This window comes from Penicillium samsonianum (genome assembly GCF_028829775.1).
Source record: "Penicillium samsonianum strain IBT 33392 chromosome Unknown utg000010l_segment0_segment0, whole genome shotgun sequence".
In the NCBI taxonomy this organism is placed as follows: Eukaryota; Fungi; Ascomycota; class Eurotiomycetes; order Eurotiales; family Aspergillaceae; genus Penicillium; species Penicillium samsonianum.
The window spans coordinates 119,430-147,076 of record NW_026643268.1 but is presented as its reverse complement, the minus strand read 5'-3'; the positions used below and the strand labels follow the sequence as shown (position 1 = coordinate 147,076).

Genomic DNA, 27,647 nt, shown 5'->3' with positions numbered 1-27,647 from the left:
TTGGCCTCAAGAAGTGCCTGCCATTGATCCCACTACAATCAACTTTGTCTATTTCCTTGCCCCGCGCTGCTAGAATGGTACGTCTTTCTGCTGCTCGCAGCCAACTGATGTTGCCTCCACCAGAACTTCTGTTACCTGGCGCCACAGACACTATGAACATACTCCCAAATCCAGGGTGTTGGTTGTCTTTCTTTGACGGAGAATCAAAGAGTCTAGACCTTGTTGGAAAGCCGAGAATAGGAACCCGAGCCTAGTTTCCAGGACAACCAAGTGAGTCATTTCAGCTACCACAGTTCATGATCTGGTTCGTCGTCGATCGTCGCCCACCTCGCAGGATTGCAACGCTACTATCACTCTGATGAGACCCTGGACACATGAAGCACCGGTTGCACCAATCAAACACCGCGCATGAATGTGGACGGACGCTGGTACGGTCCTGCGATGAAAATCCCAGCGATGATCCACGGGACAGTAGATCAAGGAGGTTCTATTTGTGGCCCGGAGAAGAAATTGGAAGGACTTGTAAAGTTTCGGACGCGATCTATAGGCCGAGACTTGACGGGCCGTCAGCGTGCGGATCGACCAGGTCTTTGTTGCTTAGGAGGTCAGATGGGCAGGTGAGGTATTTGGAATATCACACAGACTTTTGGCAACAGAGGCAACAGAGATCTGATCCGTAGTCGTGTTCTCCCAGTTGCCCTCGCAAGAGAGTGATTGGTCCTCCGTCGAGTGGCAAACTGCTGCTTTCTTTATCTAGTCTATAGAACGTTCTAGAAGCTATGTATCGTCTGCAAGAACCTCCCCCTAATGAGTAAACTCTCTTCGAACTCGACACTTCCTCTCTTCATCTGCTCCAATTCGATCACCATTATAATGACTCTAGCAACAGCTTCTAAAAATTGACGCCAATTTTGGACGGAGCAGATGGTAGATCTAAACAAAGTCTCCGTTTAAGGTGGACAGGAGAAGGATAGGAAGCTCTACACTGTTTATGCATACATATATATATATAAATATATACCTCTCTCTTCGGGTAGGATTTTAGCCAGGAACGACTATATGCATGCACACCTCTATGTTAACTACTTATACGTATCATCTAATAGCATTAAGATCCTCAATGTCTCTCCCTTCATAGAGAACCGTCGTACTCCAAGCACGTCCCGTCCTGTATTGAATAGTCTCTCAACTGAGACTTCAGAGGCTGGGATTGCTAGGTAATCCCTGGCAGCAGCAGCCATCCGAGGGTATTCCTTTTTATACACCTTCCACCAATCACACGGCCAGTTTTGATCCTCCATATCACTTACTTCAGCCCGAGGGCTATCAAAATACCGATCAATATCAGAAAACCGAGGGCTATCTTGAGGTTGTAGTCTTTGTAACATCCGGCTACCCACTTTTTGCTTCTTCTGACTAGGCTCACATAGCTCTCTCATACCCAGTGGTTCAGTGGTCCCAGGATATTTGCGGTGAAGGTCATCACGGAGAGTTTGAAGAATGTGCCTCCCAGCGTTCTCTTCACTCAACTCATTTAGGAGGAGAGCTCCTTTCACACGAGGATCCAAGACCGGTGCAGTATAGTATAGATCAGAGGCATCCATAAAAGTATAGTACTTGATATATTTCTTGATACTCTCACCAACAGCACTTGCATATCCTCAGTAAGATCTGCAAAATCTTCCTTGCGCCCAGCCACATCATGTAGTAAATCGTGGAGCTCGTAGTATATTGGCAAAACGAGACTGATATGTGGTCTTTTCTCTGAGACAAACTTTGTAAACTCATTGAATCTCGAGAGAACATTGTGGATATGGGAAAGCCGCGTATCCAATCATCTGATGAGAAGGAAAGGAAGCTAGTCTCATAGTAGATGAACGTCTCAAGCTGTCGCTTTGACTATAGAGAGTATTAGTATTAAGCATATATATAGAATGAAGGATCTTGCCTTTAACGCATCCCCTAACATGCGAGAGGTTGAATTCCACCGTGTATCGAAATCATACTCGATGAACTTGTTAGATAAGTTCATCCGGTTGCAAGTATCGTTCCATGATTGCCTTCGTTGTGGACTCCGTTGAATCCAGCGAGCTAAGATCCGAAGCTTTGCAAGTGGTTCAATAGCCTGAAATTTAAATGACTGGTGTTCTCCTTCATCAAGGTTATTACAGATAGAAGCAGCTTCTTCTGTATTACCGGACCTCAGAGCCAGTAGAATATCCTTCACGATGAGGTTGATGATATGGGCCAAGCATCCCCACAGAATAAGGAATTGGTCCCAAACGACTTTTGCAGGTTATCGCATAGTTGTAACGCCATTCGCTCATTATTATTAGCATTATCGCCAGTAATTGAAAGCAGCTTACGCTCAAGATACAGTTCAACAAGTAGAGCTTGAATAGCTGCAGCCAAGTTCTCTCCACTATGGGGACCATGGAGCTCTTTGAATTCAAGGACTTTCTCTCGATAGTCAAATTCTTCTGTAAGCCAATGGCTAATGACACCCAAAATTGGGATATGGTTCTTGCTGGTCCATACATCAAGGGATAGAGCGATTGCTTGGCATGTAGTCGCAAGCTCTTCTTTCAACTTAGCATGTTGTAAGTTGAAGTCTTCCAGAAGACGCTGTCGAAGTGTATGTCGAGAGGTACATGGGGGCGAAACCCCTGGTATATCCTTGAATAATTGCCGAGATTCTGGGGACTCAATGACTGTAAATGGTTGTTTGCTGCTAATAACCCAACGAAGAAGATTATTCTCAAGAAGTTGTTGAGCTGTAATCTTTCCCTTCTTTCCCCAAAGACTGATAAGATTAGGCTTCGGAGCTGGATCAGGGATGGAGACATTAGGTGGTAGAACACCATGCTTCTCTTTCAAATGATGCCGAATGTTGGTGGTAGAGTCATGCCGTTTGGAGTCTGTTGTAGACCAGTTGCATTGTGTCCCATCTTCATTGGTGATAGCACAACAAATCTCTCGATCAGTGACCATCTTCCTTTGACTCCTCTTGTCGATCCATTCGTTCGGAAAATCTCTTATCAAGAGATGTCTCCACATCCAATCATTCTTTTGGCGTGGATTGAGCTTAGCGAACTCGTGGCTGGCTGCTGGGAGGCGGATTCTGAAGGTAAAACTTCGTCGAAAGATTCAAGAAGAGGATCGATTTTGGTACCGATTGCTGATTGACTATCGCCAAAGGGTGGGGATGATGGGACCGGCTCTTCCTGGCTAGACAACCAGTCTTCAGGTCCATCATTTAAAGCGAAGTAGTTTAGACGGTTCCCACGGGTTTGCATGGTTGAAGTATGAGGGGTAGAAGGGGGGAAGTTGGAACTCATTACCTATATTAATGATACTACTTAGAAAAGTCTGCCTACTAGTCCTAATTTGGTTAATTTCGGATAGCATGTGATAGTTTGTCGATAATTATCGTATCGACGAATATTCGCAACAGCCCTAGTTGCTCCTACAATTGCATGACAATCAGTAGCGGTGTTCGTGTTTTGGGGCACAAGACTTGGCACAAATAATCGGATCCGGCGCATCAGAAGGCGCGATAACTCACTCACCTTGCCATGAAGAAAGGACGTCTCACACTTCTGCGCGACGAATTTCACAATTGGATGTCTGCCCCCTGTTGTTTGCCCGCTGCCTTGATTCGCAATATTACACCTAGGGTATGCTAATTGGTTTTGTAGCGATGGGGCCAGGATTAGTGTGTAAGCCATAGGTTTGTGCGAAGTGCTGACGGGGGTGCGGTGTCATCGGTTCCCTGCTCCTCATTAGCTTGTAGATCGGAGAGATATTTCATGACTCACGCGTTCTGGTGATCAGGACCAAGGACGCAGAGAAGGAAAAGAACTCAGTGGTTTTTTCGCTGGTATATAGTGGTCGGGATGCACGGATCTGGTTGTTTCGCATCGTCTTTGACGTCAGTCCAGATTCAGACAGGATCGGGCTGAGGTTCACATACCTACATGAAAAGTCGCTCTTTTGAATCGGGGATACATCCAGGGGCGGGACAGTGAGCCGGCTGCTATGGTGGAGAGAGATGTTCGCATAGAAAATATGCTTTGACTTGCTAACTCAAATCTCGTCTCTTTGATCAATGACACTCAACAAATGGGAAAAGTACAGTGAAGTTTTCTCACCAATTTAAAGGACACTTACAGACTAAACAAAGCGATGTGCAAAGTTTTGCGCTCACCCCCAGCAACCTCGCAACGTCCGGGCCATTTCGATAGGGTTATTCTGCGGTAAATGGATATTTGAACACCGAAGAACGAAGCCTAAGAGGCAAGATCGTATATGGTCGCTACGCTGAGGTAATGAACTATGTTGAGCGTTGGTCAGTTGAGTAATTGAGCCCTGCATTCAATAATAGTATTGAACTCACTGAATTTCTGAAGACTACCGGTTTCCTTACACGATTCCAGCGGGAGGAAATGAGCAGTGAAAATAGAGAAGCTAATATAGAGGCAAGCTCCTGCAACAGCATCTACCTGTAGCAGACCAATAAAAGGTAAACATGTCACGCTTGTGGGTGCATATGTTGCGTTAGAGTAAGCTATGCAAGTTATTATACACTGGCAACAAGAGTAGTCCGTTTCGCAGAGAAAGATATGGCTTTATCGATCGACCGACGAGATTTGGAGCACGCAAAGGTAGGCGGTTCGGGCCATGAATAAAACTTCGGTGGCTGTTGTCCTAAAAAAAAGCTCAACGGACATTTCGACCACTTATTCGTTGGATTTGAGATTTTTTTGGCATCTCTCAAATGCTTTCTCTTGGGCGCTTCCTTTTGATCACTTTGTACCGAGGCCCACGTTGAGAAGCATTATTGCGAGGAGGCGAGGGACGTGAAGGGCTTTGGCTCATCTCCTGATTTGGTCCTATAGAGCTAGGCTGACCGCGACTAAAGGATTCATGATGGAAGTCGCCCCCGGTTTTATGAAATCCATAGTAATAAAGCCGCCGAACGAGAGATTGGTGACTTTTAGTAGACAACTTTGCAAGTATATGCGCAGGAAATTTGCTTTCCGGGGCAACGAAGACAGATTGTCCATTTTCTGACCAACGCATTACTTCCCCATTCTTCGGATCATCAAGGATTCTTTCATATATTAGTTCACAGGGTAACAGTATTGGTGTTCCAATGGATGCTTCACTTACTCGCTCAGATTCTGAATGAAGTCGGATGCGTGTAGCCTGGGTCCTGGGTTTGCATCGTTCTCAGGGCATGAGCCAGCTCGTTGCAAGTCATTCCTCGCAATGGCACCTTCTGGTAGAGCTGGATCATTCAGCTCTTCATTGACTGGCTGACCCGACCGGTCATTGCTAGCATGCTGGACAGTTGTATGGGTGGTTGATGAATCTTCGTAACCAGGGCTTTCATGTTCTGTCGAGGCAACAGGACCAAAAACACCTTGATTTGGAACAGTGTATTGATCACCATCTAAGGGTAGAGCTCCTCCTCGGTTGTTGACGTGGTGCTTATTTTCAGAAAGCCGAGAGACTAAATCCTGATGATTTCGGAGATGTTGCTCAACAAGTGAAATTTGTTCCAAGACTACATTGATCGGCTTTAACCTCCTATACAGCACAATGAGACAAGATTTTGAGGCACTCACCTTGGACTATTACTTTCCGAGCATCAACAAGCTCCTGCAATACCGTGTCGTTTGATTGAAGTTCCTTCTGACAATCATCTTTATCTGGCCAAGGGAAGAGAAACCGCCAAGGCCTACCAGAGAGTAAGAGTTTGAGGTCATTCTCTGACAGCTCGACGCTAGACTTTCCGACCTTAAGCTGTGCTGGGCCCTCAAACTGGGGACCTGCAAATAGAACAAGGCTCGTCCAGGTCAACGGTGGTCCTTCCCTCACGGACGGTGTTGTAATCGAGAAAAGGCTCTCTATGAGCTTGCTCAGGCTCTTGCTAGTCAAATCTTCTCCACGGCCAAAGGCAATACTGCCACCCTCGTTTAGTACCGACAAATGATTCGACAATTCGGTCGAAAATTCGGAAATGGAGATATTGGCAAGGCTAAGAGGGTTTAGACTCTTATTATGATGTTGAGAGATAAAGTTGCTAACTATTTTATCAATAGTTTGGCATGTTCCATCGCCGGACACTTCGTTGAAGGGCGTGGTCATCATTTCAGACCACAGGCTTGAGCATACCGTGGACTCAAGGAGACAGAACAGGAGAATATCAATGGCGCAAGGCGCTTGCCGAAGCGGGTTAAAGTTTCTCCGCTTACTACTTGCTGACCACAGCCACCCAACGCATGGCCCGCATATACTTTGAACATTTCGTTGTAACCCACCATTTTATTTCTTTAGTCGATTTATCTATTTTCCCTTTCGTTTCTTTTTCAACCTTATCTATCTGTCACATACCACATATCACATTTCGAGGTTTTTATTCGTAGGTAAAATCTGTATTCAGTGGTTAGCCATTGCAAAGATATATTCTAAAGCAAGATGGATTGGAGGAATACTACCAGCTTCCATAACACTGGATTATACTTCCTCGCAGTACCTTTTTTTACTGCTCACCATTTGACGGAGAATTTATATATGAAAAAAAGAAACTGCTACGTTAATTAGGTAGTGACGGTGGTGACAGCAAAAAATTGTAGAGGTGATTAATTACCTGCCTCATCATTTCGTAATTGTTGAATATCAATACACCCTGACCTTTCAAGAGGCAATACCCTGTACATATGTATCCTGACCTCGAGCGTCAACACTCCGATCCAGCCGTGTTGTTTCCACGCCATAAAAGGCGTTCCCCGTGTCTACCAAACAAACTGCCTATTACATTATGCCGATTTGCCCGCAAGATTCATACTGTCACCAAGTAGTTAATGAATTAAAATTGATATTCTTGTCTCACCTTTGATTGACAGCCGTGGAGGACTTGGAAAGGATAATAATGCGTGGGGGGCGAAGATTGGTCCTGTAGGGAATGCACGGCGAGTCACCCATTATCCGCCCACCGATCACCTCACATTTTACCATTTCAGCCCATTTTTTGACTTCTTGAGGTCTGCCCGGCCAGAAACTCTTCCTGAGGTTCTGATCTACTGTTGCTATCTCTTTCAAGGGGCATGGCCAGCTGCGCCGGGCGACCACCGCCATCGCGAACACGGAAGATCACAGGCCCCGCGGCGCCCGGCCCGGGAGATATCGATCAACCATAGTTCGAAAATAGGGGGCCTACGTACCCAGCCGAGCGAATACACAAACTGATCGGTACGTAATCACGAAGTGTTGCTAACCTCGCCCCGAGGGCGATTTATAATTTGTCTTCTGAGACGATCCAAACTTGCTGCCGAAGGCCTTGGTGAGCCAAATTCTGAAAAGGTGGAATACCATCGGAAGGTTGGTTGTGATGACCGCGACGAAAGTCTCCCGGGTGCCCCATTCATAAGCAAGTTGGGCACCATTAACGGGTTCCTAAAGGGGAAAGACAGAATCAGTTGAATTTCTTCAAGTAAATGCGCAATTTGAAATCAGGAAACTAACCACTAGCAAGAAAACGCTGTTGAGAGTGGCGCAGACAAGAATGAAGACACCGGCGCTGAGGACGACGGTCGTCGCAATCTTTTTGATAACTTTCAAACTTGATTTCCAAAGCATAGGGATTGGAATAAAAACAAGGTAGGGGTCGGTAAGGAGGTTTGCGGCGAATGTGACTGCGATAACTGGCTTAGCAATAGCTGGCTGGCACACATCTGAAAACAGAAATCGTTAGCAGGGATTGATAAACTGAGAGGTGAAAATACTGACTGCCGGGGTCTGGGTTGATTTGCCAATTTTTGTGGAATGGCCTGCATGCCGCAAAGATCGTGATGACACTAGCGAGAGAGCTTGCAATGACGAAAGCAAACCCAACGTAGATAGGTACTCGATAGCGGCGACCTAGGCCCTCCTGTTGTTTAATCATTAGGCATCCAACACGGTGTATCATGGCTTTAGAAAGTCATGCAAAAGCATACCATAAGGCGAACATAGAATGCCAGCATAGATAGCTTGAGTGAATTGATCAATGCGATATAGGTGGTCCAGCCTGCGATCTGGATCTTGGAACCGATCACTCTAAACAAATTGTTATTCGTGGGATACAATCGCTTTTGAATTCTCTTTTGGGGTGAAAAATACCTGGCGCGGTATTCTGGGTTGTGGGGGGACAACGTAGCCCGCTGTGCGGCCGTCATATTATTATTCGCGAGGCCACCAGCCACATTGCCAACACTATATGCGAGTGCCGTTTGTGCAGTATAGAATATCTGTAGAAATTGACAGTCAGTGAATGACGGGGTTTTGCAAGATCAATTGGCAGCACGCACAATTCCAGTCCATATCAAATAGTCATCAAGTCGCAAATTCCTCAAGCCCACAGCTCCCGCTCGAGCACATGTTCTAAGCATCGTCACAGCGACGCCAATTGAGTATAGCGTCCAAAGTTCAACCGTTGTATTATTTGAAAACTGGCCGCAGCATCCCGCGCCTCCAAGCCGAAGAACATGATGGTTATCATTTGTGGGCTGGCGGGGTCAGATCAGCGAGGAGGGATGGTGTTAGCGAGAGTGGGAAGTTCAAGATTTCTTGAATAACTCCCTGCTTGTCATATACTTTGCGGCGACTCTCACTTATTTAATCGTCGAACACGGTTTCACGGAATAGCCGTTACATCGTATGAATCTAAAGAAAAGATAAGTCTATAGGGCGAAAATTAATTGTACGATCTCACCAACCCACGGAATGAAATTTTGGGTGTTGATCCCTATCCTGAGCTTAAGCAGGTTTGCAGCCATATCAAGGATATGGGTAGCTTCCAAGACATCCATTTGCAGATGACCACGAAAATTCCCTCGGTTCAGTTGGTTTGGCTCCACCAAATCAACGTAGTGACCAAACATCTAATAGAGTTTCGGTTGGAATAGGGCAGGAGTGGGTTGAGAATCAACTTGAGATCATAGCCCATGTTATAGCCAGGCACGTTTCATCCATGGAACGCCCGAGTGGGGAGGTTAATAGTCCAGATCAGATCGGACTATCCGAGGCCGGACTGTTACCGGATGTAACGTAAATCTCGGCCTCGCCACACTTAATACGGACCTGCATTATTGCCAACACGAGGAATCGACGGGCCACATTTCCTTGCCTCTGCTGAATAGTTAGAATTTCAAGAAAGACCTAGTAGAATAGCGAGCATCACTGGAGATATTTCTATCAACCACATTGAATTGTATGTGCTTCTGGGCCGTGCAAAAGGGACTGTGCAAGTGGGTGGGGAGGCATGGAGATACCTAGTTTTGAGACTTTTCTTACCCCAACACACTCTATACTAGATTTACAAATACTGTACCTTACATGCGATGAACGTTGGTTCCTAAGAACCTGTGCCCCACGGGACTGAATTAGCAGGGATTCTCGCAGAGATCATCGACCTATTCACCTTCTCTTCTCACGCGAGACTGTAATCGTTTTGAATGTGTAATGGACGAAAGGGTCACCGTCCGCCCACCACTTTGCCGGAGGGTTCTAGATCCAGGTCAAACAATCGAAAATCGCCACTCATTCTGGGATGAACGACGCGGCATACTGCTGCGCGTGTCGACTTGCTTACACAGACTAAGACCAGTCAGCTTCGGCATAATCCAATTGGGTAAGCGAGGGAGCTCTCATGCCAGAGACTGCGGTCGTTCCGCCCAGGCGGCGTAAGCAGTGTGTCAGCTGTAGGTAGTACCGATCGTGGAAAGACATTGGATGGAGGAGCGTTGTCCGGGAGGTCGTTGCCTGTTTCCCCCTCGATGAGTGGCGCCACAAGTGTCCTCTCATCGAACTCGACATCACGGGAAAAGACTGTCTTTCCAGAGTGGAGTTCGTAAAGCTTGTATTGGTTGGGTACACAATACCCGAGCAGCCGGCACTCGGAGCTTCTTGATCCGAGTTTCTTCCGATGCTCCTTTCTTTGGGATCAACACCCATGCACGGGAGCCGATCCGTCGCAAGTGCAACAATGTAGGCGGCTTCCCGTAGATGACTTCGTACGATGTCTTCTTCTACAAGATTGATGCTGGAGGGCGCAGCTTCAGGTAGACCACCGTGCCGAGCAACTCGGTCCACCAGGAAAGAGGAAGTTTCGCTTCGGACAGGACCGTGTTGATCCGCTCCCGGATAGTGCGATTGGTGCGTTCTGCCAGTCCGTTCTGCCCTTTGCAATACGGTGGCGAGGTATCAAACTCAACTCCCTGGGGCTCGAGGTGCGTTCCTATCGGGAGGTATTCTCTCCCGTTATCAGTGAGGAATCTTTTGTTCTGGGCGCCGAACTGTCGGTACACCCATGCCTCGAATTGTCGGAACTTCTGCAGCGCTTCATGTTTCCATCTCATGGCATATGCCCACAAGCCGCGAGAATAATCGTCACGTTCCACGCCACCGTAACCGACTGCTCTGCCCCGGCGAAGTAATAGGAACCGAAACAAAAGGAGGAAGACCTTCTGACTTTGAGTGATGCGGCATCAGCATGACCATACGGGTCCGTCATCATCCGTGAACCAAAGTTATAACAGGACGCCGTGGTCCATATCTTTAGTAAGCCTACTTTTTTTAAGAAAGAGTTACTCTTCTATTTACTTGTCGAACATCCTGACATAATCCGCGATAACCAAGACTCAAACAAAAATGGCAACACTATCAATCGAGGTGATTATGTGGGTACAAAAATTCGAGGCGGAACCCGTGAAGGAGAGGTCAGTAAGAGGCACGATGTCATGACGAGCCCTTGATTTTTATCATACGCGCTTAGTGAACAGACGTGTGCTAATACCTCGTTACATGTTTAGGTGGACGAGATTATTACAGACCAGCAACGCGCGGCAGAAGCAGGTGTCAAAAACCCGCCAAAAGTGAGTTGAATGAGACGATCTCAATAACCACATGTTAGTCATCGTGTCAATGACAATGTTCTAGGTAGGTTTTATTCGAAAAAAAGAATATCAAAATGGTAGCACATAATCCAGGCACTTTCGAGATCAATAGCGAAAGGACTAAAGAGCGATATGCCTTTTGGAGGTTACACCCACTTCCAAATATAGCCCAAATCCTAGTGGATCTTCCAAATCTCGTATTGTACAGTATATTTGCGGTTGAAGCGACAAAATTTGCAATTATGGATTTATACATCAATAAAACAGGTCGCATTCATTATTTGATATGGCTATGGTTTTTCACGTGATAGCAACAACATTCCAAAATGAATGTATATATACAATGTTGAACAACGTGGGGAAAAATCTCGGCTTCGCCAAGAGCAACGAAATAAACCGGGGGTGAAAGAAGCACGACAATCAGATACGTGGAAAGCCCCCATAATCAATTTGAAAGCCACGGCCCAGCCTGCAGTAAAACATTTTCCCATCCATGCTCGTTTATCCACATGGCCATGCTCTCGACGTCGTCTCGTCCTAGGTTGAGCCCATTGTACAAATGCTTCCCCATTGGTCAGCTCGCATATTACCTGCAAGCGATAGAAATAAAATCTTGAATCCCAAGGTTGGATATGCTGACGGATACTTACTGGACACAGTTCCTCTTCAGGCAGAGCCTCGCTCAATGCACCGTCCGCTGTCTCCCAACGAATGTTTTGCACAACCTTATCGTGCGGGATCCGCAAAACATATACCATTGGCTCGCTTTCATAAATAGCTTTGAGGACATTTGGCACTTGCCGCGCTGTTAAGAGGTGGATGAATCCTGAAGTTTGATCGATATCGCTGACTGGAAGTCGATCGGGAAGTGGTTCTCGAACAGGACAAGTAGACGAGACAATTTTGTAGACGTAAAGGGGCGCAGAATTTCCCATTGTCTTCCTTCAAAACAATTCAAGCCATGGCTGGTTATTGAGAGGGTGTTAGTGTGGCTAAATCTGCTTAGGGTACTGAAAAACGCGGTGTGGCGGGAAGCTACGTCATGGAAGCCTGACATGATCGAAGAACTGTTGTGATATGTGGCTGATGCAGATCAGGAACCATGCCGAACCATCGGAATTAATCCCGAATTATGTATACGAAGAACCAAGTTGATTGGAAATCAACTCGACCTTCTCGTTGTATATATAGCCTCATGTTTCCCTCTGAATTCATGAGAATTAATCTTCTTTTGAACTACAACACCAAGTAGCCATTGCTCTCTCCTCGAACCCACAATACCACTCCCACACAAAACATATGGAAATCCAACGCAAGTGGCAGGGAGAGGTCCAAGACAACGGAACAGTGAAGCTCAAATATATCCCAACCACAGAACAAATTGCTGATGGGTTCACCAAACCCCTTGCTTGGGAAAGATTTGAGTGGTTTCGGAAAGGGCTTGGCATTGAGTGATTGCTACACCTTATTTGTATTGAACAAGACTAAGGCGCAGGGTACCCTTTCCTTCCTTTCTTCTCAATGAAGTTTTAGAAGGTTTTAATGGGGCCCGTCACAACCGCGATCACATAGTCACTGACACCATTGGTGATGGTTGCCATCGAGTGGGAGTGTTGAGTATCGCGGTGGTCAAAGCTTATGGCAGGACTAGCGATGGACATTTAAATAGACGGGGTTCCCACTTTTGATAGTAATGACAGAAATCTGTCGGTACGACAACGTATGGACAAAAACAGATATATTGGAATCTCTAACTAACTAAAATGACAAAACCCGCGTTTTCAACAATTTGTGCGGACATAGATGACTAACTGTAATATGCACTTTTGTATGGTATGGATGGTACCAGTTGTCACATGATTTTCTGGGTATTATACCTTGTTTCCACCATGTATTCAATCTTAGTATTCGACAAGTAACCTCAACAAGAACATTACAACTACCTATTTCAACAGCTTGGCTTGTCTGGCTGTGTCTCGATATCGACTTTGGCAACTTCCCTGCCATGGATCCGTAGTCGCCACGGCGTTATGTGAATCGGGCCGGTTCCACGGGTTCTTGTTACTACGCCACCGAGTTCGCATTGCAACGTTTAACGGCCTCCCGGGTCTTCCAGGAAGAAACCACGTGAGCATTGTCTGTGTCGGCTGTCTTGCAGTTTGAGCTGTGTAAAAACAGCTGCATCCTTTCTCTTTTTCGCTCCTTCGATATAGAATTGGTGGGCATGGGATCTTGATCGAACCCCATGGTCCCAGAAACATCTCCCAGCACGCCCGCCGCCCTCTAGGCCATGACATCATGGTGCCCGCGCCCTCGCAGCGACAGCTCGACGCTATCTCAGTCACGGAGCGCGTCTGCTCTGCCATCTCGCTGATGGGTACCTTTATTATCATAACTAGTTTCATCGGCTCGCGCTCATTTCGGAAACCGATCAACCGCCTCGTGTTCTATGCATCTTGGGGCAATATGATGGCTAATATAGCCACGATGATCTCGCAATCGGGGATCCACGCTGGGGCTAGGAGCCCTTTGTGCCAGGTTCAAGCTTTTTTGATTCAGTGGTGAGTTTTTTTTATTGGTTCAATGGGTGCTTATAGTCCAGTGCGTATCTAATGGCAGGTAGGTTCATGCCCGCTGACGCTTTGTGGACCTTTGCCATGGCGTGCAACGTCTACTTGACATTCTTCCACAAGTATAACTCAGAGCAACTGCGCCAGATCGAGTGGAAGTATGTGGTGTGTTGCTACGGCTTGCCCTTCATCCCATCCCTCATATATTTCTTTATCCACACCCAGACCCGAGGCTGGGTCTACGGCTCCGCAATTGTAAGACCACCTATAGAACCACGTACCCTTTCTTCAACTTCTATAAAGTCCTAATATTCATTGTATAGCTCTGGTGCTGGGTCGCATTGCCCTGGGACTACCTCCGCATCGCTGTCTTCTACGGCCCTGTGTGGTTCGTCATCTCCCTCACCTTTGCCATCTACCTGCGCGCCGGGTCCGTCATCTACCAGAAGCACCGCGAGCTGCGTAACCTCAGCGGTATCGAGTCCCTCGGCTCTGACACCCAGCCCGATGACCCGCTCGTCACACACGGCGGGATCCAGATTACCAGCGAAATCGCCTGCTTCGCGCCAGTGCACCGGTCCCTGTCGGCCAGTGATGTCCCCACCCGCAGCTTTACGGCCTCCTCGTTTACCCCGTTCTCCGTCACGGTCGAGGGTGGCCCGATCGATCCCTTCAGCATGCTGCAGAACTTAGAGGAAAGCTCCGCGCCTATCCAGGACCCGAGATGCCCCTGGCCGGACCCAAGTCTGCTCCGCTCAGAGGTATCTGCCAAAGCGGCGCGGCGCGAGTGCGGGGACTCATATACGCAGCGGCGGAGGGCGACAGAGGCGAGCTGTGCGGCGTGGGCGTATACGAAATATGCGATGCTGTTCTTCATCGCACTGCTTGTGACGTGGGTAGGTGGTTACACTCAATTAACTCAATTCAATTCAGCACAGCGTCCACGTCTGATCTAGTACAGGTTCCCTCCACGGTCAACCGAGTATACGCGTTCGCTCGCCCCGACGACTACTCGTTCGGGCTCTTCTATGCGTCGAGTTTTGTGCTTCCTTTGCAGGGGTTCTGGAATAGTCTTATTTACGTGTCGGTTTCGTGGCCGGCGTTTAAAACGCTGTGGAGGGATCTGCGGAGCCGCTCAACGGGGTTGCGAAATATTTGAGAGCGAATTGATAGCATGGTGGGTGGTTAAACTAACTAAGATCTAATTCATGGGCACTAGACCCGTGAAGCAACGGCGCCTATACATAGAAAACGAGTCAGAAAAAGGGCGTTCCCAGCAAAAAAAAATTCTCGGCGACGGTTTAGGGGCTGACCTTCCGCTTGTAAGCATCCAGGTTATCGGTATCAGCTTGGCCAAATGAGCCCAGAGCCTTCACGATATCTTTGCTATCTTCTGGGGAAAAAGGAGAGAACCCATGAAGATGATCATTTTCAATCTTTAAAGCACTCCACAGCTCGTACACCGTCGTTCCAATGGGGACCGTGGCTACCATGCCCCCATTATAGTTATCAAGAGCGTTCCGATTGGCTTCAAGCCTTCCGGTCAGGGTAGACATATGGGCGAGGGTTGTGCTTGCTTGGGTTGTCGCCCGTACGGCAGAGATTGCCAAGGAAAGAACCAGCAACAGTCTTTGAGGAACGCTCTACAGTTCATAAAATCAATCGTTATAGGACCACGCAGCAAGAGCTTCTCCGCTTGTCAAATGTCAGCAGCGCCGCTCGGGTAGCAGACTCGAACACGTCGTCAACTTCCTCGCCCGTCAGGGATGAGCACTCCAGGTACTTGCGGGCCCCGATATGTGCCCCGGTTTCATTGCCCTCTTTGGTTGTGACAAATCTGAGAGACTTCTTGCGCATTTCCTCGATGGCCAGGGGATCTTCACGGAGATCTTTCTTCAGGCCGACCAGGATGATACGCACACCAGGGCACCGCTCATTCGCTTCTTCGATCCACTGTAATTCATTGTCAGACACCTTGGCTTGTAACCTCCCCAAAACACCGAGACGAGCCTTGTGCACGACGTTTTCCAGCGAATCTGGCGTGTCCACAGCGAACCCAATCAGGATGACATGTGCTTTGGAGTAAGCCAGTGGCCGCAACCGCTCATAGTCTTCTTGTCCTGCTGTATCCCAGAGAGCCAATTGCACGGAGCGGCCGTCGACTCGGCAATCTGCCACGTAGTTTTCGAAAACTGTGGGGTCATGTGGATGAGAAGTCAGATGTGTTTTTGTCGACGAGATGGGAGAGTAATGAACATAGTGCTGTAGTTAAAAGACAGATTAGCCATGAATCTTTTTGCAGAGTAATTCCAAATGCGAATTCACAGTTGGGAAGTAGCCGAGTGTGAAGACACTGAGTAAACTGGTCTTTCCACAGGCACCATCTCCGATGATCACGAGCTTCCTATATAGATGGCACCCAAATTAGCATCTGGCGAAAATGATCTATGACAAACCAGTGGTAGGTAGAGGACAAGAACCACCACCTTTGACCCCACGGGCGCCAACATCCTCTCGGCAATGGCATTGCTAACGACCGCGAACCTAGGGTCTGGTCAGCGCGCCAATACACAATATGATAAGTAAGAGTGTAAAAGTGTATCTCACCCCGGCGGGAATGATCCAATCCTTGTACCTCATGGGCCGATCTGGCGAGCTACGTTGAAGTCGCGTTGCAATAGCGTTAGACATTCTGTAAGTTTGAATCAGCAGACAGTTTACGAGACTCCACAAAATTCACATTTCACATACCTGAGGCCTTCTAGGACAACGAGGTCTAATATCGTTAGTTCACATATAATCGAAAGTCATCGCGTGGAAAAAAGTAAACCCACCAGATAGGGCATTCTTTCATATTCCACCAGAGACGCTGTTCCCTGAGGATCGAGCCGGTAAAACTCGTCTCGCAGCTTTTTTTTAACTACAATGCATGTAGCTTTCTAGGCGCAAGATAAGCCATCCAGCAAAAGGCAAAACAGAATTGTTGTAGTTCAGGGGGAGATTGATTGTTATTATTTCAAAGGGAATATGCAAGGCTATATATACGACGGGAAAATCAAGTTGATTTCCAATCAACTTGGTTCATCGTACAGACACCTCGGGAATTATTTCCGATGGTGCGGCTTTGTTCCTGATCTGCACCGGCCTCATATTAATTACAACAAGAGCAAACAATACACCACACCACCACTTGCTTTTGACGAGTTGCAAATCTAAAAAAAAGAATGAGTTTTTTTTGGATACAGATACTAGTCAAATGTAGTTACCCACTCCACCCCACTATAATGGCCCAACAACCAATTCACGTTGTTTTTTCCCCTCCTACACCTCCCACATTGCTCCGATTTCAATGAAAATAGGACCGAAAATTAGCAAAAAGGCGCAGCTTTCTACTATACAAAGGTCAGCTATTATATATGCTCATAGGAATGGTGCAACGCAGGTTCAATTAGCTAATGATTTTGGCTGTACGCCCAAGACAATCTTCAATACGCTTAAGCGCTATTCGGAAGGCGAAAAGCTTGAAAATCGCGAAAAAAGCGGCCGTCCCGCACTTATTAGTGAGCGCGCTTGCCATCATCTCTATTTACAGGCACGTCGGCATCCGTTTTGGACCTATAAACAGCTAAGTGCTGCTACAGCTCAGCATCCGTCACCCTCCACTATACGTCGAATTTTAAAGCGATTCGGACTCGGAAAACGGCGATCGAGACAGAAGATTCCAATTAAGCCTCCTCTTGCTAAGAAACGGCTAAGATTCGCAAGAAAATGGCGGCGGCAAAGCTTCCAATTGTGGATCTTTTCGGACGAGTGTTCGGTGCAACGAACCTCGAACTTTGGACCACAATGGTGCTTCCGTACGACCTCGGAGGGCCTTCGAAAAGATCTTGTGAATGCAAAGGTTCACGTTAAAGATATTTCACAAATGGTTTGGGCTGGAATCTGGCTTGGAGGTCGAACAGAATTAATAATTATGGAACGGGACGAAGACTCGCCTTCGGGGAGGGGTTATACTGCAAAATCGTATATCGAAACGCTCGAAAAAGGTCTGCTACCATTCTACACACCTGGGATAATATTTCAGCAAGATAACGCGAAGATTCATCTAGCGAAGGACACGAAAGAGTGGTTTGAAACTCACGGAGTATACGTCGAAGACTGGCCCGCGTACTCACCATTTAAACCCAATTGAACCGGTCTGGCGCTGGTTAAAACAAAAACTCTTTGAGCTATTTCCAGAGCTTATTAACCAGGGAAGATCGAAGGCAGACTGGCTTTATTTTAAAAAATGCCTGGTAGTTGCATGGAACGCATTACCTCAGTCGAAGATAGATGCGCTGATATTGAGTATGGGTAGACGTTTGAGGGCAGTACGGAAGGCTAGGGGTTATTATACAAAATATTAAGCGAAATTTTTATTGTGCTATTATTAAGCAAGCTTCAAATTTAATTATAATATTATAGACCATATAATGGTGGTGCTATATACTATGAAAGTGATATATATATTTTGCATGGGGACTCGAAAAAAGTGGAGTGGGTGACAACATATGGTAGGTGATGTATGCTGATATGCTGATATGCTGGTTTAAAATCTCACCAAATTAATAGAATTAAATGGCGAGGCCGAGAACCAGGACTCCTACAACAGCAATATTGCCTGAGAGCCGGCTTGCAGCACCCGTAAAGAGAGGAGCTGAAGGGGACGTTGAAGCAGGCTTAACCGATGACGTGGACCTGCTGCCTCTGTTCGCGTCGCAAGCAGCCTTATCAGAGGCGCAGGTCGACAGATTTGCACCAGGAGCACCACGGCAGGTATCGTACTTGGCCTGGCAGTCGCCCGCGGGCCCTGGGGTTGGCTTAGCAGCTTGCGTCATAGTAGAGGTGTTACTGCAGTTCGCGTCACACGCAGCCTTGTCAGAGGCGCAGGTCGACAGATTTGCACCAGGGGCACCACGGCAGGTATCGTACTTGGCCTGGCAGTCGCCCGCGGGCCCCGAGGTTGGCTTCGCAGCTCGCGTCGTAGTCGAGGTGCCACTGCGGTCCGCGTCACACGCGGCCTTGTCAGAGGCGCAGGTCGATAGGTTTGCACCAGGAGCACCACGGCAGGTGTCGTACTTGGCCTGGCAGCTCGATCCAGCAGCGTCACACGCGGCCTTGTCAGAGGCGCAGGTCGACAGGTTTGCACCGGGGGCACCACGGCAGGTATCGTACTTGGCCTGGCAGTCGCCCGCGGGCCCTGGGGTTGGCTTCGCAGCTCGCGTCGTAGTCGAGGTGCTGCTGCGGTCCGCGTCACACGCGGCCTTGTCAGAGGCGCAGGTCGACAGATTTGCACCAGGGGCACCACGGCAGGTATCGTACTTGGCCTGGCAGTCGCCCGCGGGCCCCGAGGTTGGCTTCGCAGCTCGCGTCGTAGTCGAGGTGCCACTGCGGTCCGCGTCACACGCGGCCTTGTCAGAGGCGCAGGTCGATAGGTTTGCACCAGGAGCACCACGGCAGGTGTCGTACTTGGCCTGGCAGCTCGATCCAGCAGCGTCACACGCGGCCTTCTCAGAGGCGCAGGTCGACAGATTTGCACCAGGGGCACCACGGCAGGTATCGTACTTGAGGTCACAAACGGAGGCCCCAGGCGCTGCCATGGTGGCACTAAAAGAAGTAATGGCCAAGGCCAAAAGTATGTTCACACGAACCATGAGGGCGGTGTACTTGGTCACGGTGAATATTCAGAGTTCGCATACAAATCAAATTGCAATTGAAAATAAGTATGGGTGCGATTGCCCTTGTTTATAGATGGTACAATTCTAACTTATTTTTATCCACTTACATAAACATCCTCCACAAGCTCGTGTCATGTCTGACTATGGATAGCAGGCTATGGAAAATGTCTTGCTCTGGTGTGAACCCAAGGAAATGCTGAGACATGTTTCTCCGGTATATCTAGCGAATTGCATGTGTCCCGCCCCAGCAGTGGAATTATCTAAGCTAGATCGCTAATTGACTAGATCAGGATTGCGAAGGCCTGACCCGCCGCCCTCCGCCAATCGAAATTTTCTAGCTCGGATAGAAATAGAAACGCAGGGTCTCGCAAGATTGCCCAGAGGGTGAACCCATCATAGTGGGTTGACCCACCGGGAAACAAGCGAGGCCCTTTGGCAGTCTATATCCGGCTGGTATCACCTGCAACATAGTATGAACTTGGTAGAGATGAACGTGAAGGTAAAAGGTGAAGGGCCATACGTGATAACTTTCCGGGTCATTCTTAGGAATCAAAAAATCGTACCTGGGAAGCGGGACGAGGCGAGGGTTTAAGTCACCCTAGGTGACGGGGACTGACACCCTGGGTGTGACTACTCACGCTTAATCCCGACACATTCACCCCCAATTATGTACCCACACCCACGCTAGTAGACTTTCCTCGCATTTTGAAGGGGAAGGGCAAGCTGACTGCATGATTATCGGCTTAAGTACAGTTGAGCGGACGGGAAGCCCTGTTCTCCACACCTAGACCTCGGCAAAACCCAACCCGGAATACCCCCCTTGAGCCCAAAACCCAGTTCCGGAACACCCTCATTAAGCCCAGAACCCAACCCAGAACATACCCAAGTTGTTTCGTTTTAGCATAATGTCGACAAAAGAGGGTCGCAACTTTACTAGTGCGCCCGAGGAATATTCAGCACCCCCCATCTGCCTGATGATCCTAAGGCGCTCAACGACCTTACTAAGCTCATCCCCTATTTATTCTGCACTTTCTATAGTATATAAAAATCACACTCTCAAGTACTCAATTGGCTATGCCCGTACTAGTCCGTACTGTAACGACCACGTTCCGATATTACTTACTTACTAGTCATCGATGTCCGCACATATTGTTGAAATGGCGGGTTTTGTCATTTTAGTTAGAGTCATACATATCATTGAGCCATACCATACATTTTCGTACCGCCAGATTTCTGTCAGCTAGGTCCAGATAAAAGGCGATGTATTGATTAGCTTCAACGATCAGCGTGTAATGGCTATCCGATCTAGCTAAAAGGCATGGAAGAAAGAGGGCTCGGCCAAGAGAAGGTATGAAATTTTCGTCGGACTCTGTGGATAAAACCAAAGTTATCAATAGTCGAACAGTGGGCGAACCATAATTGCAACGCCAGGTAACCAGATCGACCCAAGACCTTGCTAAAGTGCAGAACGTCATATCAGGTACAGTTTTTACTTCTGTACTAAATATAAAGCTAGGGCATACATAGTCATCTTCAGTTGGTCAGGTTTTCTATTATGATCCACCCAGGTGCCTATACTTGTGCTCACCTAAGATCTTGGACTTTGGTCGTTAGGTGGCGCTTGAGACAGTGGTACCATCGATATACCCACTCTCTTAAAAATCTTGCTCTGGCCCAGACAGATTCTCCTAGCCCAAGTAAACGCTTAACCTCAAGCCCTGTGTGGTGCCTAGCTTAGTACATATTCATACAAGAGCCACCCTTGATTTACCTTGGATTTCATGATATTTGATCTCCTCGCATGACTTACCTCTATAGTCGAATTCAGAAAGTCAATTGCTATGAGGCCCACAACACTTCTTTTCCTGATATTATGGAATATATTTCACCGAGTCCAGGCCACGGCCGTATTTGCACACTTCATGGTATTGTTTCAAATCTCCATCTCTCCATCCAGACTGCGCCCACTGACATACAGTATCCAGGTATACAACTCGGAGAATTTCACCCTTTACGACTGGGAGTTAAACATTGCCGAGGCTCAAAAGGCCCATCTGGACGCATTTGCGCTCAATCTCGCGTATAATTATCCAACAAACAACCGCTCCCTAGAAAACGCCTTCAAAGCCGCACGCACACTGGACTTCAAACTCTTCTTCTCCTTCGAATATGTAGGAAACGGTGCCTGGCCCGAGGGCGACGTGATAGCCGTCATCAACGAATACAGAGACAATCCAGCATACTACCAATACAGAGGCAAGCCCTTCGTCTCCACCTTCGAGGGTTCATCAAACGCCACCGATTGGTCTACAATCAAGAATTTCGCAGACTGTTTCTTCGTACCAAGTTGGTCGGCCCTAGGAGCCAAGGAAGCGTTAGCAGTTGCTCCAGGAGTCCCAGACGGGCTATTTTCCTGGGCAGCATGGCCGGAAGGCTCCGAATCAATAAATACATACGTCGACTCGACATACATGCAATGGCTCAAAGACGCCGGCGACCTGCCGTACATGATGCCCGTCTCACCATGGTTCTACACCAACCTACCAGCCTACGGCAAGAACTGGGTCTGGAACGGCGATAGCCTCTGGTACGACCGGTGGGAGCAAGTTCTGTCACTGAAGCCCGAGTTCGTGGAGATAATCTCATGGAACGACTACGGCGAGTCGCATTATATCGGACCGCTGCATGATGATGCATATGCAACCTTCGAGATCGGCAATGCGAGCTACAACTACGCCGCTAATTATCCGCACGATGGATGGCGGAGCTTCCTGCCCTTCGTCATTGGCCTGTATAAGACCGGCAAAACAAGCATACAAGACGAGGGTGTTACTGCTTGGTTCCGACAGATGCCTGGCAAGGCATGCAAGAATGGCGGCACCATGGGCAACTCGGTGACACAGGGGCAGAAGGTCGTTCCACCGACGGATATCCTGCGAGACGAAGTGTTCTACTCTGCACTGCTGCATTCCGCGATCGCAGTGGATGTAGCGGTCGACATTGGCGGCGTTGTGCAAGACGGGAAGTGGAAGAGTACACCGTCTGGTCAGATTGGACTTTACCACGGCAGTGTGCCATTCGATGGCAATACCGGGCAGGTGGTAGTGACGATATCGCGGCGAGGGAACAAGATTGCGGAAATGCGAGGTGCATCCATCTCGGAATCTTGTCCAGATGATATTCAGAACTGGAATGCTTGGGTTGGTTCTGATCTTGCGAACAGCAAGGAGAAGACTACGACTACCTCTGCGAAGCCCACGGCTACATCTTCGAATTCTGCTGCTCCGGCTATTCTTGCTTTGTCGAGAGTTACATTTACGCTGTTTTATGTGACATTGGTTGCAAGTATGGTGTCTGCGAGCCTAACGTAGACCCCGCAGATATCATTGCTTGATACACATACTGATTCTCGTTTTGGCGCGAGCGACATCACCACTTTGGGCTGTGGTTCATCCTGGATTATCGATTGACGACGCGCAAGATCTGACAGAGAGTAATGTTAAACTCTTGGATTTGGGTGCTATATCGATAGGTATATCAAAGCTGGCGGTTCGTTATTGTTAGGGATGTGGCGTTAGACCAGATCTATATAAGATAAACCAAAAAACAAAATTGGCTATGATCTGAGGTGAAGCTGCAGTGTGCGAATGCTTGTTCTATACCAGACTACTCATCTAAGGTCCAAATCTAAGCAAGACTCATCCCAAGCCTGACAAAAGAATCATTTCAGCTGATACCGGTCACTCAATTACACATCCATGCATCAGATAAACAGGCCGAAGACAAAAAGAAGACATATGAACTCCGGAAATTTGGAACTGAACCCCATATATATTGGAGATAAAGATAGAAAGAAAAATAGACACAAGAAAGTAAAAAGAAAGAAGTTGTTCCATACAATCCACAGGATGCGAGGCAATCGCGACATTGTGCAGGGTTACAAGTTTGTGTCGCGTTGATGCTAGACAAAGCCGCACGGCGCGTCGTAGCGCTCAAATATCGCAGTCACTGCGATATAATCCAATTAAAGGCAAATTGGTTTCGTCCGAATCAACCTTTCTTGGGAAACACCACGGTTATCCTCACTAATACGCTTCCACCCTCTTAGCTTGAAGCTTTTTGTATCGGCGGTGAACCACTCACCGCCATTGTCTGGTTGAGGTACAGGATGGATGGATGGATGCAGTGTGGGTGTCAAGTCGAGCTTGAAATTGAAATCCATTTCGTAATCTTTAGGGTCGTTGCCTTTCTCCTTCAGCCCTTTGATGTAAACATACTACCGCGGCGGCAGCTTATGTTGAGCGGAAAGGAGGCGATAGAGAGCACGTGGGTTGTTAGAGAGCGAGAATATAGCGTTCTGTTGTATTTCAGAGGAATAATTGATTATTCTTATTTCTGAGGGGATTCAGGAGCTTATATATACAATGTGAGGTCCAAGTTGATTGTAAATCAACTTGGTTCTTCGTATAGATTGTGAAGGAATTATTTCCGATGATTCGGCTTGGTTCCTGATCTGCACCAGCCATATATCACAACACGTTCGGGTGCCGGTTTTGTCCGCCTGGGGTGGAGTCTTCGACTGGGGTAGAGTTAGACCTCGCCAAAACCCGTCCATGGACATCCTCATGGTGTCTAAGTCCGCCCATGGACTGTCCAAAGTGTCCAAAGTGTCCAAAGCCGCCCACAAATGCATAAATCTCCCACATAACCTGATGATTCAGCAAAATAAAAAACGGTTATTTACACTAGTCATAGTCACTACAATCCTTTTGACGTAGCAGTTGTTCTTCGATCATCTAAATTTGTTGAAATTCTCATGTATTCTGATTCAATTTATACGGAACACTGATCTTCTCTCTTATTTGCGACTATTTGGTGTGTATACAGTTTCCTGTAACTTAAAGCTATTTTAGTGAGAGAAATATATATCTTGTGGGTGCACCTCATATTCAGTTCATTCCTAGTTCCTACCAATATTTAGTGATTGCTGGTTGCAGTTAAATACCTAAGGAAAACTGACTACACATCTAGTCCATTAATCAAACTAGTTATATCTACCATTAATATGAACCAGAGGTTGATAATATCGTTTATTCATGGAGAATAAAGACTAGAAAACATGGAATAGCAGTACCACGTGACTTGATGAGACGCCCAAACTGTCCTTTATAAAATAATAATGTAGAAGGGGGGCATGTCCTTCAAGCAAATTTTCAGGGTATTTGGGCGGACTCTGGACAGTCCAAAGTCCGCCCACACTAAATATGCATGTCTCCACCACCATATCCAATCGCAATTCATAGAAGTTGGAGGCCATAGCGTTCATGCGCGATCTATCAGATCTTATCATTTCAGGTAGACAAACGGTCATAAGAGGCGAATAACCCTAATCCATGAGTTTCAGGGAGACTTTCCTCTTTTATTTTCCCTAAAGATCCCATACTCTTGGATCATGTCTCAAGATACTGACCTCTCCTCGTCGTCTTTCCACGGTAGCTACGGTCAAGACCTCTTTATCTCCGACCTACAGTCCAGTCAGCAAACCATTGAATCAACCCCAGCCTCCGAACTAGTACACCCTATGATCTCTTCCTCCCTTGAGCGATTCGGAAACGACTGGATTGTTTACTCCGAAATGAGCAAGGAGGATTTTTATCTTCTGGTGGCTTCAGACTATCCACGGAAACGAGCTTCGTGAAAGGAATAAGAGCTTCTGGGATCGATCTCGAAGTCATTCAGAGGCGTGGAATAGCTTTAAACAGGTAGCTCATACTGTGACTGGGGACCCAAAGATAGTATGCCAAAAATGCGGTCAGCTCCTTGATCATCCAAGCCGCAGGTTGAATGGAACTACCCCAATGACAAGACATCTCAGAAGAGAGAAGTGCCAGAGACTCAACAATCGGATTGCCGGAAATAGCTCTCTTCAAGAACTTTTTGCCCGCCAGGTCAGGAATACACTCGAAGATAAAAGGTAGATTGCCTCGATATTAATGTCTATCGTTTATGAACAGGCGAGTGATTATCCAGCCCGCGAGAAACGCGAGTCTTTTACAAAAGAACTATGGCAGCAAGATATCCTCGCGGCTATTACTGGTCTACGACTCCCTTGCCTGATCATCGAAAACCCATTATTCCAGAGTTACTCCAGCGAGCACAGTCGTCCCCTTTGCCTCTTGAGTTTCCTTCGGCAAAAACAATCCAGCGCCGGCTTCGAGATACTGTTCAGGAAAGACACCAAAGTGTACTTAAGAAGCTACCCGCCGAGGCCAAGATGTCTATTGTACTAGACTGCTGGACCTCTCCGTTTCAACAAGCATTTATGGCTATCAATGGCTACTTTATTGATGATAAATGGAAATACCGTGAGCTTCTCCTCGGGTTTGAACCACTTCATGGATCCCACACTGGCGTTAATCTTGGTACCGTTCTTTTTGAGGTTCTTCAGCGATATGAATTGGTTGAACGGGTGTTGGCTGTGACAACACATAACGTTTGAAATAATCAAACATTGTAGGAAGAGTGCATGAGCAATTGGAGACGCTTAATCTCAGCAATATAACACCGATCATCTGAGTTCCATGTATTGCCCATGTTATTCAACTGAGTCTCAAGAGCCTTCTCGGTTATATGAGGCTCGAACCAGTCAATGAGGCTACACAGAGAGAATGGTCTGAAAACCAGTCCCAATCACTTCGTGCTAGTCAAAGGAAGGGTATAATTTGTACCCTTAGCAAGGTTAGAAGCGAAATGTCTCACAAGTTTTAACACTATTAAATTTATTAGGTTCGTGGCCTAGCGGTTTTTATCAACGCTAGCCCTCAGCGTCGTGATACATTTCGAAGTCTCCAGATTGAAGGCTCAAAGCTTTTACCAATTCAGGATGTCAAAACCCGCTGGAATTCCACTTTTCTTATGCTTCGACGTGCAAAGAGATTACAGCTAGTGTTCAACAGATACTGCTCTGAAAATCAGAATACGCAGTTCACGTTAGATCGGGAAGAATGGCGACAAATTGACTACCTGCTATGTTTGACCCAACCTTTTTTCCAATTTACCACTATTCTCTGCCAAACCAAGGAAGTGACTGTTCATATCGTTTTCGAGATTTACCACACTCTTTTTGAACATCTTGAAAAATCGATACAACTTCAACAAAGGAGGGTCCATTGGAAGCAATCAATGCTTTGTGCAATTCAGGCAGGAAAGGAAAAACTTGCAGCTTATTATGGTAGCACTACTAAAGCCCATGGTGATCTTTACGCGATCGATACAATACTTGCACCACAGCATAAACTGCAATTATTTTCGCGTTGCGAATGGGCAGAGAATAATTTCGCATCGCGTGAGAGATATCGACAAAGTCTTAAAGTCTATGTTCGACCCTATCAAGAGCGGCTATCCAATAGCCAAGCATTCTCAATTAACCAGACACCATTGGACCAGGGCTCAAAGCTTGCAGCACTCATCGCGCAGGTCGGTCCGAACCGAAAACCAGTACCTCGCCACAGTAATGAGGTTGAAAAGTATCTTGAGAGTGGTATGTCTTAACTCGGTTTGTTTCTATAGTGAATATGGCTAAACTAGATCATCTAGGCACTACTCCAATTGACCCATGTTCCTTCCGGAAAGGCCATCAGCATGAATTTCCGATGCTCGCAAGTGTTGCACGAGATGTTCTTTCTATCCCAGCAACAGGTGCGGGCGTTGAGTCGACTGTTTAACTCTGCTCGGGATATCTGTCATTATCGTCGAGGGTCACTGAAGCCTACCACGATACAGGACCTGGTGATGTATATGTGTGCAACTAAGTTTGACCTCGGGGAGGAGGAGCAAGAAACCTTTAGGCAATCCTTCTCGAGGGAGGAGAGAGAGACCGCGGACGAAGAGAAAGATGCCCAGAATCCCCAAGAAAACCTTGATCCTATCAGTGATGATGAGGCGGATTCACAGATTGATTCTAGGGAGGCTGAAATCAATGCCGATGTGGCAATTTAGCTTACCTCTGGCCGGGAGCATATGGATCCCTTACAGGGTTCTTCTAGCGATGGAGAAGAGGTTTTAGAAACCACCAGAGAATCGGGTGATGATGATGATGGTGAGCACCCCTTACCAAGGGATCACTCCCTAAAGCGCTCAACAGGGAGGGTCTGTAGACCTTCTAAACGTCTAAGGGGGTATGATGTATATTATGAGACATTTCCATAATCTAGAATAGGCAAAGGAATATGCACACAAATACAATGGCTGCTACAAGAATTTATCTACAGGCGTAACCTAGATACGATTGAATACAGCAAATTCTACATAACTCTATGCATATTACAGTGTCCCCACTTTTGACCCATTGGACTGTCCAGGGCGTCCAGGTGGGCGGACTGGGTGCCCCTCGACCCGCCCACTGGACACCAGAGGAGTGT

At 47.2% G+C, this 27,647-nt stretch overlaps 11 protein-coding genes across 11 annotated transcripts; 4 read left to right on the top strand and 7 right to left on the bottom strand.

Annotated features, from left to right (window-relative positions):
* Positions 1–2,018: 2,018 nt before the first annotated feature.
* On the bottom strand, positions 2,019–3,296 carry N7471_013696 (uncharacterized protein; the record flags this gene model as incomplete). The annotated part of the gene is made up of 4 exons (XM_057286414.1): positions 2,019–2,104; positions 2,170–2,286; positions 2,367–2,918; positions 3,095–3,296. The coding sequence occupies 4 exons, from the start codon at positions 3,294–3,296 to the stop codon at positions 2,019–2,021; spliced, it is 957 nt and encodes a 318-aa protein (XP_057128893.1).
* Positions 3,297–4,773: 1,477 nt separating this feature from the next.
* N7471_013695 (heat shock factor family protein) lies at positions 4,774–6,156 on the bottom strand (the record flags this gene model as incomplete). Its single annotated transcript, XM_057286413.1, has 3 exons — positions 4,774–5,113; positions 5,173–5,569; positions 5,631–6,156. The coding sequence occupies 3 exons, from the start codon at positions 6,154–6,156 to the stop codon at positions 4,774–4,776; spliced, it is 1,263 nt and encodes a 420-aa protein (XP_057128892.1).
* A 1,122-nt stretch (positions 6,157–7,278) lies between these two features.
* On the bottom strand, positions 7,279–8,545 carry N7471_013694 (uncharacterized protein; the record flags this gene model as incomplete). Its single annotated transcript, XM_057286412.1, has 7 exons — positions 7,279–7,461; positions 7,531–7,739; positions 7,795–7,936; positions 8,004–8,103; positions 8,167–8,294; positions 8,355–8,427; positions 8,478–8,545. 7 exons carry the CDS (start codon positions 8,543–8,545, stop codon positions 7,279–7,281), a joined length of 903 nt encoding a protein of 300 aa, XP_057128891.1.
* A 2,150-nt stretch (positions 8,546–10,695) lies between these two features.
* On the top strand, positions 10,696–11,083 carry N7471_013693 (uncharacterized protein; the record flags this gene model as incomplete). Its single annotated transcript, XM_057286411.1, has 3 exons — positions 10,696–10,767; positions 10,857–10,919; positions 10,988–11,083. Coding segments are annotated over 3 exons (231 nt in total), but the record flags the coding sequence as incomplete, so codon positions are not given.
* Positions 11,084–11,385: 302 nt separating this feature from the next.
* On the bottom strand, positions 11,386–11,875 carry N7471_013692 (DUF952 domain-containing protein; the record flags this gene model as incomplete). The annotated part of the gene is made up of 2 exons (XM_057286410.1): positions 11,386–11,502; positions 11,591–11,875. The coding sequence occupies 2 exons, from the start codon at positions 11,873–11,875 to the stop codon at positions 11,386–11,388; spliced, it is 402 nt and encodes a 133-aa protein (XP_057128889.1).
* Positions 11,876–13,085: 1,210 nt separating this feature from the next.
* Positions 13,086–14,669, top strand: N7471_013691 (uncharacterized protein; the record flags this gene model as incomplete). Its single annotated transcript, XM_057286409.1, has 4 exons — positions 13,086–13,501; positions 13,564–13,765; positions 13,834–14,406; positions 14,472–14,669. Exons 1-4 carry the CDS (start codon positions 13,239–13,241, stop codon positions 14,667–14,669), a joined length of 1,236 nt encoding a protein of 411 aa, XP_057128888.1. The 5' UTR covers positions 13,086–13,238.
* A 142-nt stretch (positions 14,670–14,811) lies between these two features.
* On the bottom strand, positions 14,812–15,066 carry N7471_013690 (uncharacterized protein; the record flags this gene model as incomplete). The annotated part of the gene is made up of 1 exon (XM_057286408.1): positions 14,812–15,066. The coding sequence occupies one exon, from the start codon at positions 15,064–15,066 to the stop codon at positions 14,812–14,814; it is 255 nt and encodes an 84-aa protein (XP_057128887.1).
* Positions 15,067–15,175: 109 nt separating this feature from the next.
* Positions 15,176–16,201, bottom strand: N7471_013689 (uncharacterized protein; the record flags this gene model as incomplete). The annotated part of the gene is made up of 2 exons (XM_057286407.1): positions 15,176–15,772; positions 16,118–16,201. 2 exons carry the CDS (start codon positions 16,199–16,201, stop codon positions 15,176–15,178), a joined length of 681 nt encoding a protein of 226 aa, XP_057128886.1.
* Positions 16,202–18,123: 1,922 nt separating this feature from the next.
* On the bottom strand, positions 18,124–19,149 carry N7471_013688 (uncharacterized protein; the record flags this gene model as incomplete). Its single annotated transcript, XM_057286406.1, has 1 exon — positions 18,124–19,149. One exon carries the CDS (start codon positions 19,147–19,149, stop codon positions 18,124–18,126), a length of 1,026 nt encoding a protein of 341 aa, XP_057128885.1.
* Positions 19,150–21,149: 2,000 nt separating this feature from the next.
* On the top strand, positions 21,150–22,598 carry N7471_013687 (glycoside hydrolase family 71 protein; the record flags this gene model as incomplete). Its single annotated transcript, XM_057286405.1, has 2 exons — positions 21,150–21,152; positions 21,213–22,598. The coding sequence occupies 2 exons, from the start codon at positions 21,150–21,152 to the stop codon at positions 22,596–22,598; spliced, it is 1,389 nt and encodes a 462-aa protein (XP_057128884.1).
* A 2,081-nt stretch (positions 22,599–24,679) lies between these two features.
* N7471_013686 (uncharacterized protein) lies at positions 24,680–24,925 on the top strand (the record flags this gene model as incomplete). The annotated part of the gene is made up of 1 exon (XM_057286404.1): positions 24,680–24,925. The coding sequence occupies one exon, from the start codon at positions 24,680–24,682 to the stop codon at positions 24,923–24,925; it is 246 nt and encodes an 81-aa protein (XP_057128883.1).
* Between the last annotated feature and the right edge of the window lie 2,722 nt (positions 24,926–27,647).